The 13,834-nt window shown below is 46.6% G+C and overlaps 1 protein-coding gene across 3 annotated transcripts in view; it reads left to right on the top strand.

The window, feature by feature from the left end:
- The window catches only part of EPAS1 (endothelial PAS domain protein 1), an 88,850-nt gene that overhangs the window by 65,600 nt on the left and 9,416 nt on the right, over positions 1 to 13,834 (top strand). For all 3 annotated transcript variants that reach the window (XM_059078351.2, XM_067007650.1, XM_067007651.1), the window contains 3 exons: positions 6,774 to 6,880; positions 12,588 to 12,735; positions 13,373 to 13,587. In XM_059078351.2, the coding sequence (XP_058934334.1) occupies positions 6,774 to 6,880; positions 12,588 to 12,735; positions 13,373 to 13,587 (470 nt within the window). The remainder of the gene's footprint in view (positions 1 to 6,773; positions 6,881 to 12,587; positions 12,736 to 13,372; positions 13,588 to 13,834) is intronic.

The raw sequence follows: 13,834 nt of genomic DNA, 5'->3' as shown, positions 1-13,834 counted from the left end.
TTGAGGCCGTTTGGTACTTTTTCTTAGATGTATTGAGACCATAGACATAAACAAACAAAAAAAAGAGAAGGATCATGGAGAAAAAGACAGGGGAGAACAGAGAGGAAAGGGGGAGGTGACAAATAAAATATAAAAGAGTATTCTAATCTTGTGTGTAAGTCTCAGGTTTCCAAAATCAACTGAACCTGAAACAACTTATTCTGAAACATCTGAAGTTGAATAAAGGAATGCAGATGATTCAAAATGCATTCATCCTGCTCCTCTTAACAAAGGGTCAGAGGACCATGTCAAGTCCTGTATTAATGATCTGAAACAGCAAATATTGTTGGAAGTGAATTCTATAACAATTTATATGTCAGTCACACTTATGTATATATATACAGGCAATTGCTTTAGATAGGGGGAGTAAAGTTGAGTAGCAGGTTTAAAGAAGAATATCCTGATTATCAGTGTAATGGATGATCTTGTCTCCATTTACGATTCAAATAGAGGTGTTATACTCTGTCTCCTAAAATGAGCAGCCAATTAATGAACTGTTATTTATTGAGCATCTGCTATATATCTAACCCAGTGCCAGAGACTAATTATATCAAAGAAGAAAAGAGATGATTCCTGATCTCCAAGAGTTTGGAGTTTGAGACATGAGCAACTTAATGAACCATTCACCCAAAAGGAAAACAAAAACTGTTCTCAAGTAGTTTAACTTTAAAATGGGGGTGGTTCTGGGACTTCCCTGGTGGCACAGTGGTTAAGAATCGGCCTACCAATGCAGGGGACACAGGTTCGATCCCTGGTCCGGGAAGATCCCACATGCTGCAGAGCAACCAGGCCCATGCGCCACAACTACTGAGCCTGCACTCTAGAGCCTGTGAGCCACAACTACTGAGTCTGTGCACCGCAACTACTGAGCCCATGCACCGCAACTACTGAAGCCCGTGCGATCTAGGGCCCGTGTGGTGCAACCACTGAGCCCGCGTGCTGCAACTGCTGAAGCCTGTGCACATAGAGCCCATGCTACACAAGAGAAGCCACCGCAATGAGAAGCCCGCCCACCACAACAAAGAGTAGCCCCCGCTCATCGCAACTAGAGAAAGCCCGCACGCAGCAACGAAGACCCAATGCAGCCAAAAAATAATTAAAAATTAAAATTAAAAAAAAAATGGGGGTGGTTCTTAAATTCACGTGGAAGCGCCATCTAGTGGAAAAAGAGAATAACTGTGAAAGAAGCCAAGCCATCAAGGAGAGTGGGGCAAATCTATAATGCATATAATCCCACTGTGATTTTGTGTGTTTTATGAGTCTTTCCTGTATGTTAGGAATAAATTATAAAAGCAAATTATGTGGATGAGAGAAATATCACTGGGGGAAAAGTTATCATAACAGTAAAATTTTCAAATTAACAAAGAGGGTCCTGTAATTTTTACAGATAAAGAATTTGAGGGCAACCCTGAATTTGAGGGCAACCCTGTTTTGTCATTGGGTTAAGGCAGCGTAGGATGTAATAATATCAGGAGTTACAGTTTGATAAGATGCCTGCATTTCAAATTCTGTGGATCAAATCTGTGATGAATTCTTTCCATATGAAGAAGTTGGTATTAGTGGTGATGATAAAAGTGAGGAGATAGTTGAGGATTGTAAAGAGGCTGTCAATAAAATTATAGAGAGCCATGAGTTGTAAAACACACACACATCAAAACACCTGAAAAGCAATAGTATTAAAGTCTGAGAAGAAAATAGACTGACTTCGGGCAAATTAATAGTAAAAGATTATATAGTTTCATTGTGTACTGAGATACATTGAACAAATTATTTTACTTTTTTTTAGACGATAGGTTGCATCTTTAATTCAAAGTGGTCTTTCAGACTGATATATTACATGTCATTTTTAGTTTCATATTTAGTGTACTCTAAATATTTTTGCAGACATACGCAGTAGTCTTTCTTTATCTTATGTAAGATGGTATAGTGTATTTCTTTAAATCCCTGAGTTAGAAGAAACTTTAAATGCTCTCCTTGTGCATCTGTGTCTCCTCCAAACGACCATGCTCTGAAATCAGCTCTAAGAAAGTTTGAACATATTTACGAGAAATGCTTGTATATCATCCTGTCTAATCTGCTTGAAATGCTCCTTGGAAGAGGCAGCTCTACAAATCCTCTTTGGAATTTATTTCAAAGTGTAACAGACCTCACAATTCAAAAATTATTCCTCTGCATGATCTGCTTCTCTCCTGCTACAATTCAAGGCAAATTTCCCCTTCCTGCTTGTGGGTTTCAAGATAATGAAAGGCGGCTGTGGCATTTGGTGGCACTCAGGGTCAGTCCAGGATTGAGCCAGGGCTACCCTCCTATGTATACTATGAATAAATTCACCTCAACTGTAACACATAACACTGATAGGATGGAAATTCATTATCCATTAACTATGGAGCTGGTTGTACAGATATTCACTTAACCATGTACTACTGGAGGAAAACACAAGGCAAAAGTATTGTTGTTTAAAGCCAAGAAAATCTGGATAGAAATATATTAAAACAAGTGTCATTGAAATCTGTGTTAGTGAATAGTTTGGATACTATTGGGGAAATGCAGTTTCAAAGCTAAAAGCACATACAGAAACCAAAATGAGGTGAGTCGGGTGTTGCCTAGGAGAGGGCATTGCCAGAAGGCAGGAAGGAAAGAAAGCAGACCTTAATAAAAGGATGGTTTTATTAGCAAATGCATCCTTTGGAAAACAAATAGGTGGTTATGAAGTACTTAAAACTTTTATCCTCTCAAATAGTTTAAATGCTCTCTAGCCATCCATGATTAGTTTACTGAGTGAATCCTGTACTCGTAGGGAACAGGGGTAAAAACTGCAGCCAGACCTTGTCTGACTCCAAGCTTGGCGTGTGAAGTAGGGAGCTTGCTGCCTTGTCCCTCGTGGGCGGGCGCGTGATGGAGCCGGCTGAGGGCTGCGCTGCATTCCTTCTGCCTAGGAGGCCATACGGCACTGACACTGCAGCCCAGCCGGAGAGTCCATTTCTTCCTAGCGCTCAGCCACAGGCAGTCCATGTTGAAAAGGGCCTCGCAACATTTTTAAGGGTAAAGAGCAATGGACGAGCAGTGACTGTCATTTTACATTGTGAGGCAGACCTGACTCCGAAATCCAGGGCCCAGCTGTCTGACCCACATATTTCCTTGGGGCGACAGTAACTTCAGAGTTTAACCACCTTTTTTTCCTCTTACATTCTCTAGTTTCTTTCTTTTTTTGCGGTACGCGGGCCTCTCACTGTTGCGGCCCCTCCCGTTGCGGAGCACAGGCTCCGGACGCGCAGGCTCGGCGGCCATGGCTCACGGGCCCAGCTGCTCCGCGGCATGTGGGATCTTCTCGGACCGGGGCACGAACCCGCGTCCCCCGCATCGGCAGGCGGACTCTCAACCACTGCGCCACCAGGGAAGCCCCTCTAGTTTCTTTTTTTCTTTCTTCCTCTGCCTCCGCCTCCTGGGGCTGCCTGTCAGTGTCTACATTTCTCCCCTCACCTCATCCTTGATCTGGTTCTTTTCCTACTTTATTATTAAACAGGGACCTCTGTGCTTCTCATTTCTGAAGTCTGCTGAATTAAGGCCTTTTATATTTTCTTCCGCTTTACAAAGAGAACAGCACTACTGAGTTGACTTTTGAAACTTATGGGTGACCCCAAACTGATTTGTTTTTTCTCCAGAGAGTCAGGGCCCCTTAATTAGAAAGAAAAAAAAGTTCCCCTGCCCCTGGTGAAGAGAGCAGATGAAATGGTGTTATCACAGCCCAGCTCCGGAGGCTTCCCTGGGACAGAGGGAAATGAGCAGGGAGGGCCCTTGTGTGCCGTGGAGGCCAACCCTATAAACAAACCGGGTTCGTTAGCCTCCCCGCTGGCGTCTTTATGCCTGCAGATTGAGGGCAACGACCATTAGCTTTGAGTTGGGGTTTCCTGGTTTTGTGAAGTCTGACCAGTCGAATGTTCTTCAATTGTGTTTGGGGTATGTGTATTTCCCAGTTTTTATAGTCGTCTGTTTAAAGGCATGAAGGAGGAGACGTTAAATATTTATTTTAGTTGACAAGATAAATGAAGGCTGCTACTGGGAAGAGAGCTGGCAATTCTGAAATCGAGGTTTGTTTGTCTACTTCCAAAACATGCCCATTGTGTGCCTCTCAATGGATGGTACATTAATTAGATTAAGAAATATTTTATTTGAGGCTGATTATAATAAACATTTACTTTGAGCATTTTAAAAGATTCTAATCTTGAAAGAAAGTGTAATCTCTTCACGGAGTAGAGTCAGAGCTTTCCCAGAACAGCCTCATTTTTGAGGGTCTCTAGGAAACTCTAGACCTAGTTCAGGAACAGAAGTAGTTTATCTGGAACATTGGTGAGCCTGTAAGTGGCCAGCCCATTGTCAGCACAGCCCACCGGTGCAATTCTGATTCCCAGGCTAAGGCTGAAAGGCATGGGACCCATCAGAAAAGCTACGTGGGTGTAGGAAAGGAAGGGCCAGCAGTGTGCGGCCGTCTCCTTGTTCTCCCCGAATCTCCACCTTGGCTAAGGTGCCATGAATGCCAGCCCTGGAGGTAGGCCACCGAGGAACATGTCTGTTGCTGATGAGTTGAGAGACCTCTCTGCTCAGGGCCAAGTGAGTGGACAGATCCTCCTGGTCTGAGACCAACTGGCTGGTGCAGGTGAGCTGCTGTAATCTCACTGGAGAAATCTCCGCTGGGCTAAATCAACTGAGACCTAAGCTTCTCAGCTCTGTTGTGTTGCCCGTTGTTTGACAAAGGCTTTAACCCCCAAGTCTCACCTAGGCAGAGAATTTGCCTCTTCTCTGCCCACTTCAACACCAGACACACCTTATGGAATGGAGAAAGGGCGGATTGAACATCATGAGGGCTGCGCTGAAGGCTGTGTGTATGAACCATCATGCACCGAGACAGGTGACCATGCTCTAGGAAGAAAAGTGTACCATTAGTGCCCAGGTTCCTTAGCAGTGCTGGGCTAGACAGGGCTCTGATTGTACCTTAGGCCCCCAAAGACTATCAGTCCATTGGTCGACTACTCTAGCATTTACTGAGCACCCGTTGTAGCGGAGGGCAAAGGAGAATGTGGTCCCTGAGCTCAGGGGTTGGCAGCCTAGGATGTGGAGAGAAGCATACATAACTCCTTGTGACACTGTGTTTGCCTGTTAGGACTCAATGAGAAGGGGAACCTGGAGAAAGCTCCAGGGACAAGGCGAGACCTTGAGCTGGCCCTGTCATCGTCAGGGCTCGGAGAAGAGAAGGCCTCAAGGCTCTGCGGCAAGCATGGGTTTGCCAGCGGTGGGAATTGCGAGGAGAGGGGTCTACGAGGGAGGGGGGACCCGCCATGCCGCCGATCAGCTGCGAATCAGACTGCTTGGAAGATGGAGACAAGACCCTGGGGGCTTAGAAGTTAGGTGGAGTTCATTTACTCTGGATGTGGTTGGTCCTAGGTAAGCTGGAGATGCTTTTGTAGAGGGGTGACAGGATGGAAATAATATTTTAGGGTGATTTTGTCTGATCTGTGCAAAGCCCGTATGGAACGGGAGAGAGGAGTAGAGACAGGAGACCAAGGAGCCACGGCTTCTGCTTTCCTCTCCACACTGTTCCTCTCTAGCGTGGACAGGTGACAGGGCTGTGCCCCCGGAGTCATGTATTCCAAAACAGAGCTTGTAATGATGAGGATATAGCATCACTTCTCGCTCGTGATAGGCTAAGCAAACAAGACAGTGAGCCCGTTAGAAAAAATGTGAGAGAACAAAGATGATGAGAAATAATGTTTAGGTATGATGTGGGAAAGCACTTAATCTGGTGGTTCTTGGGCAGGGCTTTGTTTATTTTAATGATTCCAGCAGAGAGCAGAGGGCCCTAAGAGAGTTAAGTGATTCTTCACGGTTCTCCACATTTGCCTTTTCTCTGCCCACTTCCCATCTAAGGCAGACATCTTACACGGAAGCTGCCTATTTATCAGAGTGTAACGAAGAGGCACATTTCTAGGACTATGATTTTGTATCTGTTCCTCTCGGCACCTCCTGCCCTCCCTCCTTTCCTTGAGATAGGAAGAACAAGTAGGAGAACCCATGAAGGCAAACCTGATGTCTAGGAGGTATCTGAGGTCACCAGGCAGGACCCGAGGGGAGAAGGTTTAAGCACAGACAGGGCTCTACCTGCCTGGGTCCCTCCTCAATCCATGGTTAACATGCATGCAAAGGCTGCCTCCATGCTTTTCCCAACTTGGGACCACATGATTTTCACTTCTCATTTATATCGCCCTCTACTAGAATAAGCTGGAATAGTCAGGATGTTCCTGTTTTCGTTCGTGCTCTGTCCTGGACACTTGTGTAGACATCAAGCAAATTGTCTACCCTCTCTGCATCTCTGCTCCCTTGTCTGCAAAAACTGTGGGTAGGGGGCATGAGAGCCCCTTCCAGTGGTCACTGGAGCAAGGCACATGTGTCTATTTGGAGGTGGGCGGTAGGGGGCCCCTGAACAGGTGCTTTTCCTTCCTCCCCAGACACAATCCAGGAAGGGCAGGAAGAGTGGAGGTTCGGTAGACCCATGGTTGCAGGTTGACCACCATGTTTGTTGTTATTTTTTTTTTCGCTTGGATGAATGGTACGACCAGAACGTTTGGAGTGTGTTTTATTGAATGTGTGCATTTGAATTACCTTCTACATATAGGTTCTTGAGCCTCTGCTCATATTCATAGGGTCTTTCTCTTCCCCCTTGCTTTTTAAAAAAAATTTAGAATCACAGAACTGGTTGGTTACCACCCTGAAGAGCTGCTTGGCCGCTCAGCCTACGAGTTCTACCATGCACTGGACTCAGAGAACATGACCAAAAGTCACCAGAACTGTAAGTTCCAGGAGTGCCCTATATGTCTGTGGAATCTGGCCTTGAGTGGGGTGTGACTGGTGAGAAGGGAGAAGATCCAGTCGCTTCCTTCACAGAGCTATCATCTTGTGTGGCAGACAAGACTCATGCCCTCAGGATGGTTAGAGAACCAAGGCTGCCACCATCCTGTATGACATGCTCATGCAAATTAGGAAAAGGGCACTTTTGGTAGGGGACACACAAACACACCAAGGCATACAGCCTGGAGAGTGGAAGGTGGGCTGAATCTCAGTCCCTACTTACCACCTCACTGAGCACACTTATGCAATGAACAGTCTGCTTAACCTTATGGAACAGCCCCGTAGAGTGTAATACAAGACAGCATGTAATCAACTTGGGTTATGCGCTATAGAAACATGTACATCCATTCAAAGAAGAGGGCTGGGAGAGTTCAGGAAAAGAGAAGACAGGGCGCTTGAGTTGGACCTTGAAGGATGGGGGAGCATTGGTCTAAACAGAGGTAGAGATTGCACAATACCAACCTAATAGACGTGTTGAGGTGGGCCCTGGTTTTCCAAGAGCTTGCTTGCTGAATCAAGATAACTCAGTTGGGGAAGGCTGTCCAGGCAACCCCGTAATGGCGTGTGGAAATTGTGCCTTGCAGCTTGAAAGGATTCTAGAACAGGGCTGCCCAGTAGAACTTTCTACAATGAAAATGTTCTTCATCTGCATAGTCCATATGTGACCTACGCTGTATGTCTAGTGCACCTGAGGAACTGAATTTTTCAAGTTTAGTTTTAATTAAATTTAAGTAGCCACACTTGGCTCGTGGCTACCATATTGGACGGGGCAGTTCTAGTGCATTTCAGTTGACCGTGTTCCCAATTAAGGCTTCCCATTTGCAGGTGATCCAAGACAATTTTCTTGAATCCATACAGCCCATCAACATGCAAGGACTATGGGTCTATAACCCTATACCTGGCCTACTGGGGGAAATAGAAATTGATAGGACTGATCCCTGCCCTAAGGGATCTCATTTCTGTGGAAGAAGGAGGGCTTTGGGCTCCGTGGGAGCATGGTGGTTCATACCTTCTGCCTCAGTATCTAGCATAGTGTTTGGTACAGTACAGGCACTAAATGAATGACACACCCAAGGGCAAAAAAAACATATTTGGGAAAGAATGCTTCAAAATAAGTGCCCCCAGTGCAGATCGGGGTGCTGAGAGGATTACAGAAGGATTTAAAATGGGTATAAGTCTGAGAAGAGTCCCAGTGGCCCTTTTCGTCTTGGACTCCAAGGAGTAGCTGTGGCCTTGGAGTGGCAATGAAGAAAATGGAAGTGCAGTTATTTGTCCGTTGTTCCTACATCCATCCATCTATCTCAAGGTTAGGACACCTGAAGTTCAGATCAGCAGGCCATAAGCTGTATAGAAGCACAGTTAATATTCTCTTAAGGAATGAGATCTTCTCTTTCTAAATGGTTTCTTTGCTTCGTCCTCATGGCTTTTGGGTTTGATCCAACAGTGCAACAGGGCCCCGAATGATATCTCAAAGAAGTTTCTCATTGTGTTCTCCAGCAAAAAAAACCAAACAATCCAGCTTCCCCATTCAGGGACCCAGGGATGCGGGAGGGAGGTGGAGGTACTTTTGTGTGCCCAAGGATGTGGCCCAGCTCTAGCCTGCCCCAGCTTTGAAACTGTAGGATGTGCCTCCAGCCTCCACTCCGGGATTCCCCATGCTTTTCTGGCCCGTGGTGGTTTCAGCTCCCAAAGTCATCCTGGTACTGGGACTCAGGGACCTGGCTCTGGCCCAGCTTACCCACTGATTCCCAGTGCCTGGCTTTCTGGGGCTTCCCTCCTTTAGATGTAAAACTGGAGAAAAGCCTAGCCTTCCTTCTCAGCCAAGGGTGAGTCAAAGTAGAGGACAATAGCAAAAGTTTCTGGAAATTCTTGCAGGACAGTATTGTACTTTCCCTTCTGGGGTGGGAAAGTAGAGGAAACAACTGTCAAAGAGAACAAAAATGATGGCTTCTCACTAGGCCTATGAAAATGATTTTTTTCCCCCTTCTCTTAGAAAATCTTTGATCCTTAAAAAAGAGCCGGGGTAAAAAATTGTCATCTTAGTTTTCTGCTGAATCCAGGGGAAATATGGTGCAGGTTTATTGAATCTGTGGTTTTAAGCATTTAGGCACACTTAAAGGTAATTCACAACCCAAAGGGAATCACAGGTTCCCTTCTTCTCCTGATGGAGCCAAGTAAAGCAGCTCTGAGCTCAGAGGCCTCTACTCAGCCAGCCTGAATCCAGCAAAGGGAGATCTGCATGGGGTGGAAATTGGGTGAATGCCAGCTAAACAGAAGCATCTATTTGTTTCTCTTTCCCTCTCTTTTTTTTCTCTCTCAGTCTTTCTCAATCTCTCTCTCTCTCTCTCTCTCTCTCTCTGTCCCTCTGACTCTGTCTTTCTTGTTGGGTTTATGCAGATAAAGTTGCACCACAGACCCACACTCATACTGTGGAATAACTGGAAGCCCAGGCTTGAGGCTCATCCATGTTTACACACCAGCATCCCGAATTTATGCACGTATGTGTGTCTTAGCCTGTGAAAGTTTACTGTTGAAATTACTGGGGAAGCTCAGACCTCAAACCAAATTTAAATAATTGAAAGGCATCATTTCCAAATGGATTAGTAATTTATACATTGTTACCCTCAGAAGGTAAGGGTTTGGGGGAAGGGGGGTTGGTTTCTCTTTGTTGTGTGAGGACATTATGTGCTCTTAGGAAAACAAGATTAAAGGCCATAAAAAGCCTATCTACCAAGTAGCAGGCCCCTCACCAAGGCTGGCATTAATGAGCAGATGATTAGAAAGCTGGCGTAATTATATTCTACTGACAGAGCAGGCCCTCGCCTGCAATCGCTAGAAATGCAGTTAAAAACCTTTGCTCACTGCACTGTTTAATCAAAAAGAATAAGATCCCTGAATCTTGTCTGCATTAAGAATAAGTTAATAAGTTAATGAATAAGTTAACTCCAGGCACTTGAAATTGTGCAAGAATCATGTCTCTCGGGCATGGGAGCCTCAATGGGGTAGATAAAGGGAGATGAGGGAGGACAGAGTTATTTCTTTGGCCAAAGGGTCCATGATGGTTTAGGACAGCAGCAACCACCAATTCAGTCTTCCTTGTGAAGTGTCGCCCGGGGGCATGTAGTAGGAGGGCACTGTACTGCGGGCCACAGGCTGTCGAGTAACCCAGACTGTTGTCCTGTGTGATGTAAAGCAGGTCACAGTCCCTCTGGCCTTAGTTCCCTCATGTTAAAAAAAGATGGGATCTGTCTTCCCTACAGCACAGGATTTTATTAAAAAGATTAGACAATGATGATATGACCACTTTGGAAAATAACGTGGCCGTATCTTATAAAGGAAACATGGACTTACCCTATGACCCAGCCATTGCACCCCTAGCTGCACTCATACTGTATGTCCATACAAAGATTTGTACACAAATGTTTGTAGCACCTTTATTCATTATAACCAAAAACTGAAAACAATGCAAACATCCATTGACAGGTGAATGGATAAATTAGTTGTGGTATCTCCATGCAGTGGAATATTACTTAGCAATGAAAAGCAAACCAGGAATACCTACAACAACATGAGGGCTCTGGGAAACATGCTGAGTGAAAAGAAGGCAGACACAAAAGAGCCCCTGTATGATCCCACTTACGTGTGAATGGAGAGATCATTTCTATGTATAGCGACAGAAAACAGATCGGTGCCTGGGACCAGGGGTGGCAATGGGGATTGACTGTCAAGAGGTATAAGAAGTTTGGGAGGTTGGATGATGGAAAGTTCTATACCTTTGATTGTGGTGACTGTTACAAGGGTCTATACAGTCGGCAAAACTCATTGATCTGTGCTTAAAATGGGTGCATTTTTTTATTGAAGGTAAATTAAACCTCACCAAAGATGACTTTTTAAAAATGCAAACAAAAGCAAAAAAAACTTAGGACCCTTTAATTTGGACCAGTAGCCTGTCTACTGTTTCCATGGCGGGGGGGGGCTTTCAGCAAATTTCACTCTAAGCCTCAGTTTCTTCAGATGGAAAACAGGAATAATAATAGATACCTCGTGGTGTCACTGTACAGTGAACGAGGTGATGCTAACACTAATGCTGTGGATGCTTTATGTGCCAGGCACCGTTCCAATTCCTTTGCAGAAATGAATTTATCTTGCGAGATGGTTTTGAACCCTGCAAAGCACGATACACATGTAAGTTATGTGTAATACGGTGACAGTGCTTCCTGTAGCTTGGAGGTGCTTGTTAATTTCTGAACAGGAGGAAATGTGCCAAGAAAAACATAAATGTGAAGGATTACAAGCATGGTTAGTACGAACCGAGCTGCATTCCTCAACCACACGGTGTGGTGAATGGGGAGTGATTCCCTAGCCTACACAGAAAAGTGGGGAGGTTTGCGACGTTTACAGAGAGTCTGCATGCTCTCCCACAGGGCGCCTTGTGACATTATCTACAGACGTGTCCTGTAGACGTGACAGGGCCTGGGCACTGTACATGTTAGTAACTTTGGAGCAGAGGGGCTTTTCCTATACAGCATTTGTCAGTGACATTCAGCCCCATTTTTGTACCTGATAAACCAGGCAGGCAGATTTGGTCCTCAGTACAAACAGCCATGGGACACTGGGTACTAATAATAATTATCATTACTGTTATTATTATCAATACCCCACTTTGCAGATGAGGAAAACCGAAACCAAGATTTCCTAATCCTGCCAGCATGCTTCTTTCTCTGTGATTTGGGGGTTTCTGAGACTGGGATTCAGAAGAATGAATTCCCAAGAAAGTAAATGGGCAGTTCAGAAAGCTATCAGAAATCCTAACAATAGTAAACTTTCATTTAAAGGGACTTGATTCTTTTTTTAATGAGAGCTTATAGAGCATTCTGGACTGGGGAAGAGGACAATCTGGGATGCAGGGCCCTTTCCTCGATGTTTTTATAGAGTAAAACAAATGTTAAATGAACATTTAGAACATTCTGGAAGAGGAAAGAAGTCACACGCAGGCAGCCTAGCTGGGCAGCTGGGAGGACTTACCAGGGCTTTGACGAGGCTGTGTGTAGAGGCTGGCGGGGGGCTTGCTGCTGCCTTTGCTGTGGGTCACAAACTTGCCGTGGCCCCAAAGGCGGCAGGTCTGACAGGTGACCTGGAACAATTGAGGATATCTGGGGGTTTCTTTAAACTGCTTTTATTCACAAGCAGAGTACTGATGGTGGGCCTGCTCCCAGTGGCTGCCCGAGGGCAGGCGTTCTCCACGCTGCTTGGAAGTACCCCGCTGCCTGTAGTGTGAGGCAGAGGAGGCTCGCCCGTTCTCTGTGTGCCAATTTGGATCCAGAGGGCACCCCATGGAGAGGCTTCCTCTCGTTGACCTTGGGGTGGGGGGGGGGAGGAAGGGCAGGTGCTGCTCTTGGTTTCTGCTCCCAGCTGAGCCAGGGGTGAGCCAACGTGTCAAGGGCTTGGCGATGGCCACTCCCTCACAGCCAGCCTAGGGAAGTCAGTTAACCTCTCTGGTTACTTTCCTCATGTTTAACACGAAGAGTTGAGCGAGATGCTCTAAGCTCCCATCCAGCTCATTCTCCCCCATCTTTCCCCTGCATGCTGCCCTCCCCATGGGGTCTCCCTCCACCTCCTGACCTCAGGCCCCATTTCTCCTCCCCTAGTGTGCACCAAGGGTCAGGTGGTGAGTGGCCAGTACCGGATGCTTGCAAAGCACGGGGGCTACGTGTGGCTGGAGACGCAGGGGACGGTCATCTACAACCCTCGCAACCTGCAGCCCCAGTGCATCATGTGTGTGAACTACGTCCTGAGGTGAGCGTGGGGGGGCCGCAGGCTGGGGTGCAGGTTGCTCCTGAGACTGAGGACACAGCCCAGGAATGCCGAGCTTTTCAGAACCCGGCACCACGTCGGCGAGCTCTTTCTCAGTGGGCGTCCTGGAACAGTGGAACACTGGGATTTCCCCTTTACAGGCTTTTTCTGCCCCTTCCCCCTTTGTCATCTGTCATGCCTCTGACCCACGTGGGGAGGCAGCTAGAACAGAGTCATCACTTAAGTGCTTTCTGAATGGGAACCAAGGGAAGAGAACCACGGTTACTGTTTGGGAGAAGATGTAACACCTTTGCTCGGTAGCACCTGGGAAGAAAGCTAGAGAAAGTCATTGCTGGGGTGCAACAAAAGCAAAAGCCTTCAAGCCTCATGCATACCACGCAGCCCACGTACGATATTAACACAGCATCCAAGACAGATACATACTCAGCGGGTGCTCGCCACGTCGCTAGCTCCACGACTCCAAACTTCCAGGGCACGGTTCTTTACGGAATGCCAGCACAATGTCCATACCCATGTTTTTGTCTGAGAGGCTTAGCTATCAGGACTTCCATGTGTCTGGAGAGTAAAAGGGTTTTGCTGGAAAATGTGGACGGTCTGAAGCTCGCTCTTGTCCCACCAGTGAGATTGAGAAGAACGACGTGGTGTTCTCCATGGACCAGACGGAGTCCCCGTTCAAGCCGCACCTGATGGCCATGAACAGCATATTTGACAACAGTGGCAAGGTGGCTGGGTCTGAGAAGAGCAACTTCCTGTTCACCAAGCTGAAGGAGGAGCCCGAGGAGCTGGCCCAACTCGCACCCACCGCAGGAGATGCCATCATTTCTCTGGATTTCGGTGGGTGCTTCTTAGCTGAGCCAGGGCCGGTCGAACCCTCTTGGGGTGGGGGGAGGCCTCCCTGGCCACAGCTTTTCCTTCAGCAGAGCTGCCGTGTGCCTCCCCCGAGTCTTGCTGATCATCCGTTGGTGGCCAGACCCTGTGCTGGGCACGTGCACTCACCGCAGCATAAGACCGTCCTATTTCTGACCTCGTAAAGCGCTGAGCGGGGGTGGGGGTGGGGTGCTCAGGTTAGATTCTCCACTGT

Source organism: Kogia breviceps, chromosome 11 (assembly GCF_026419965.1).
Source record: "Kogia breviceps isolate mKogBre1 chromosome 11, mKogBre1 haplotype 1, whole genome shotgun sequence".
Taxonomy (NCBI): domain Eukaryota; kingdom Metazoa; phylum Chordata; class Mammalia; order Artiodactyla; family Physeteridae; genus Kogia; species Kogia breviceps.
This window is presented reverse-complemented; position numbering and strand designations above follow the sequence as displayed.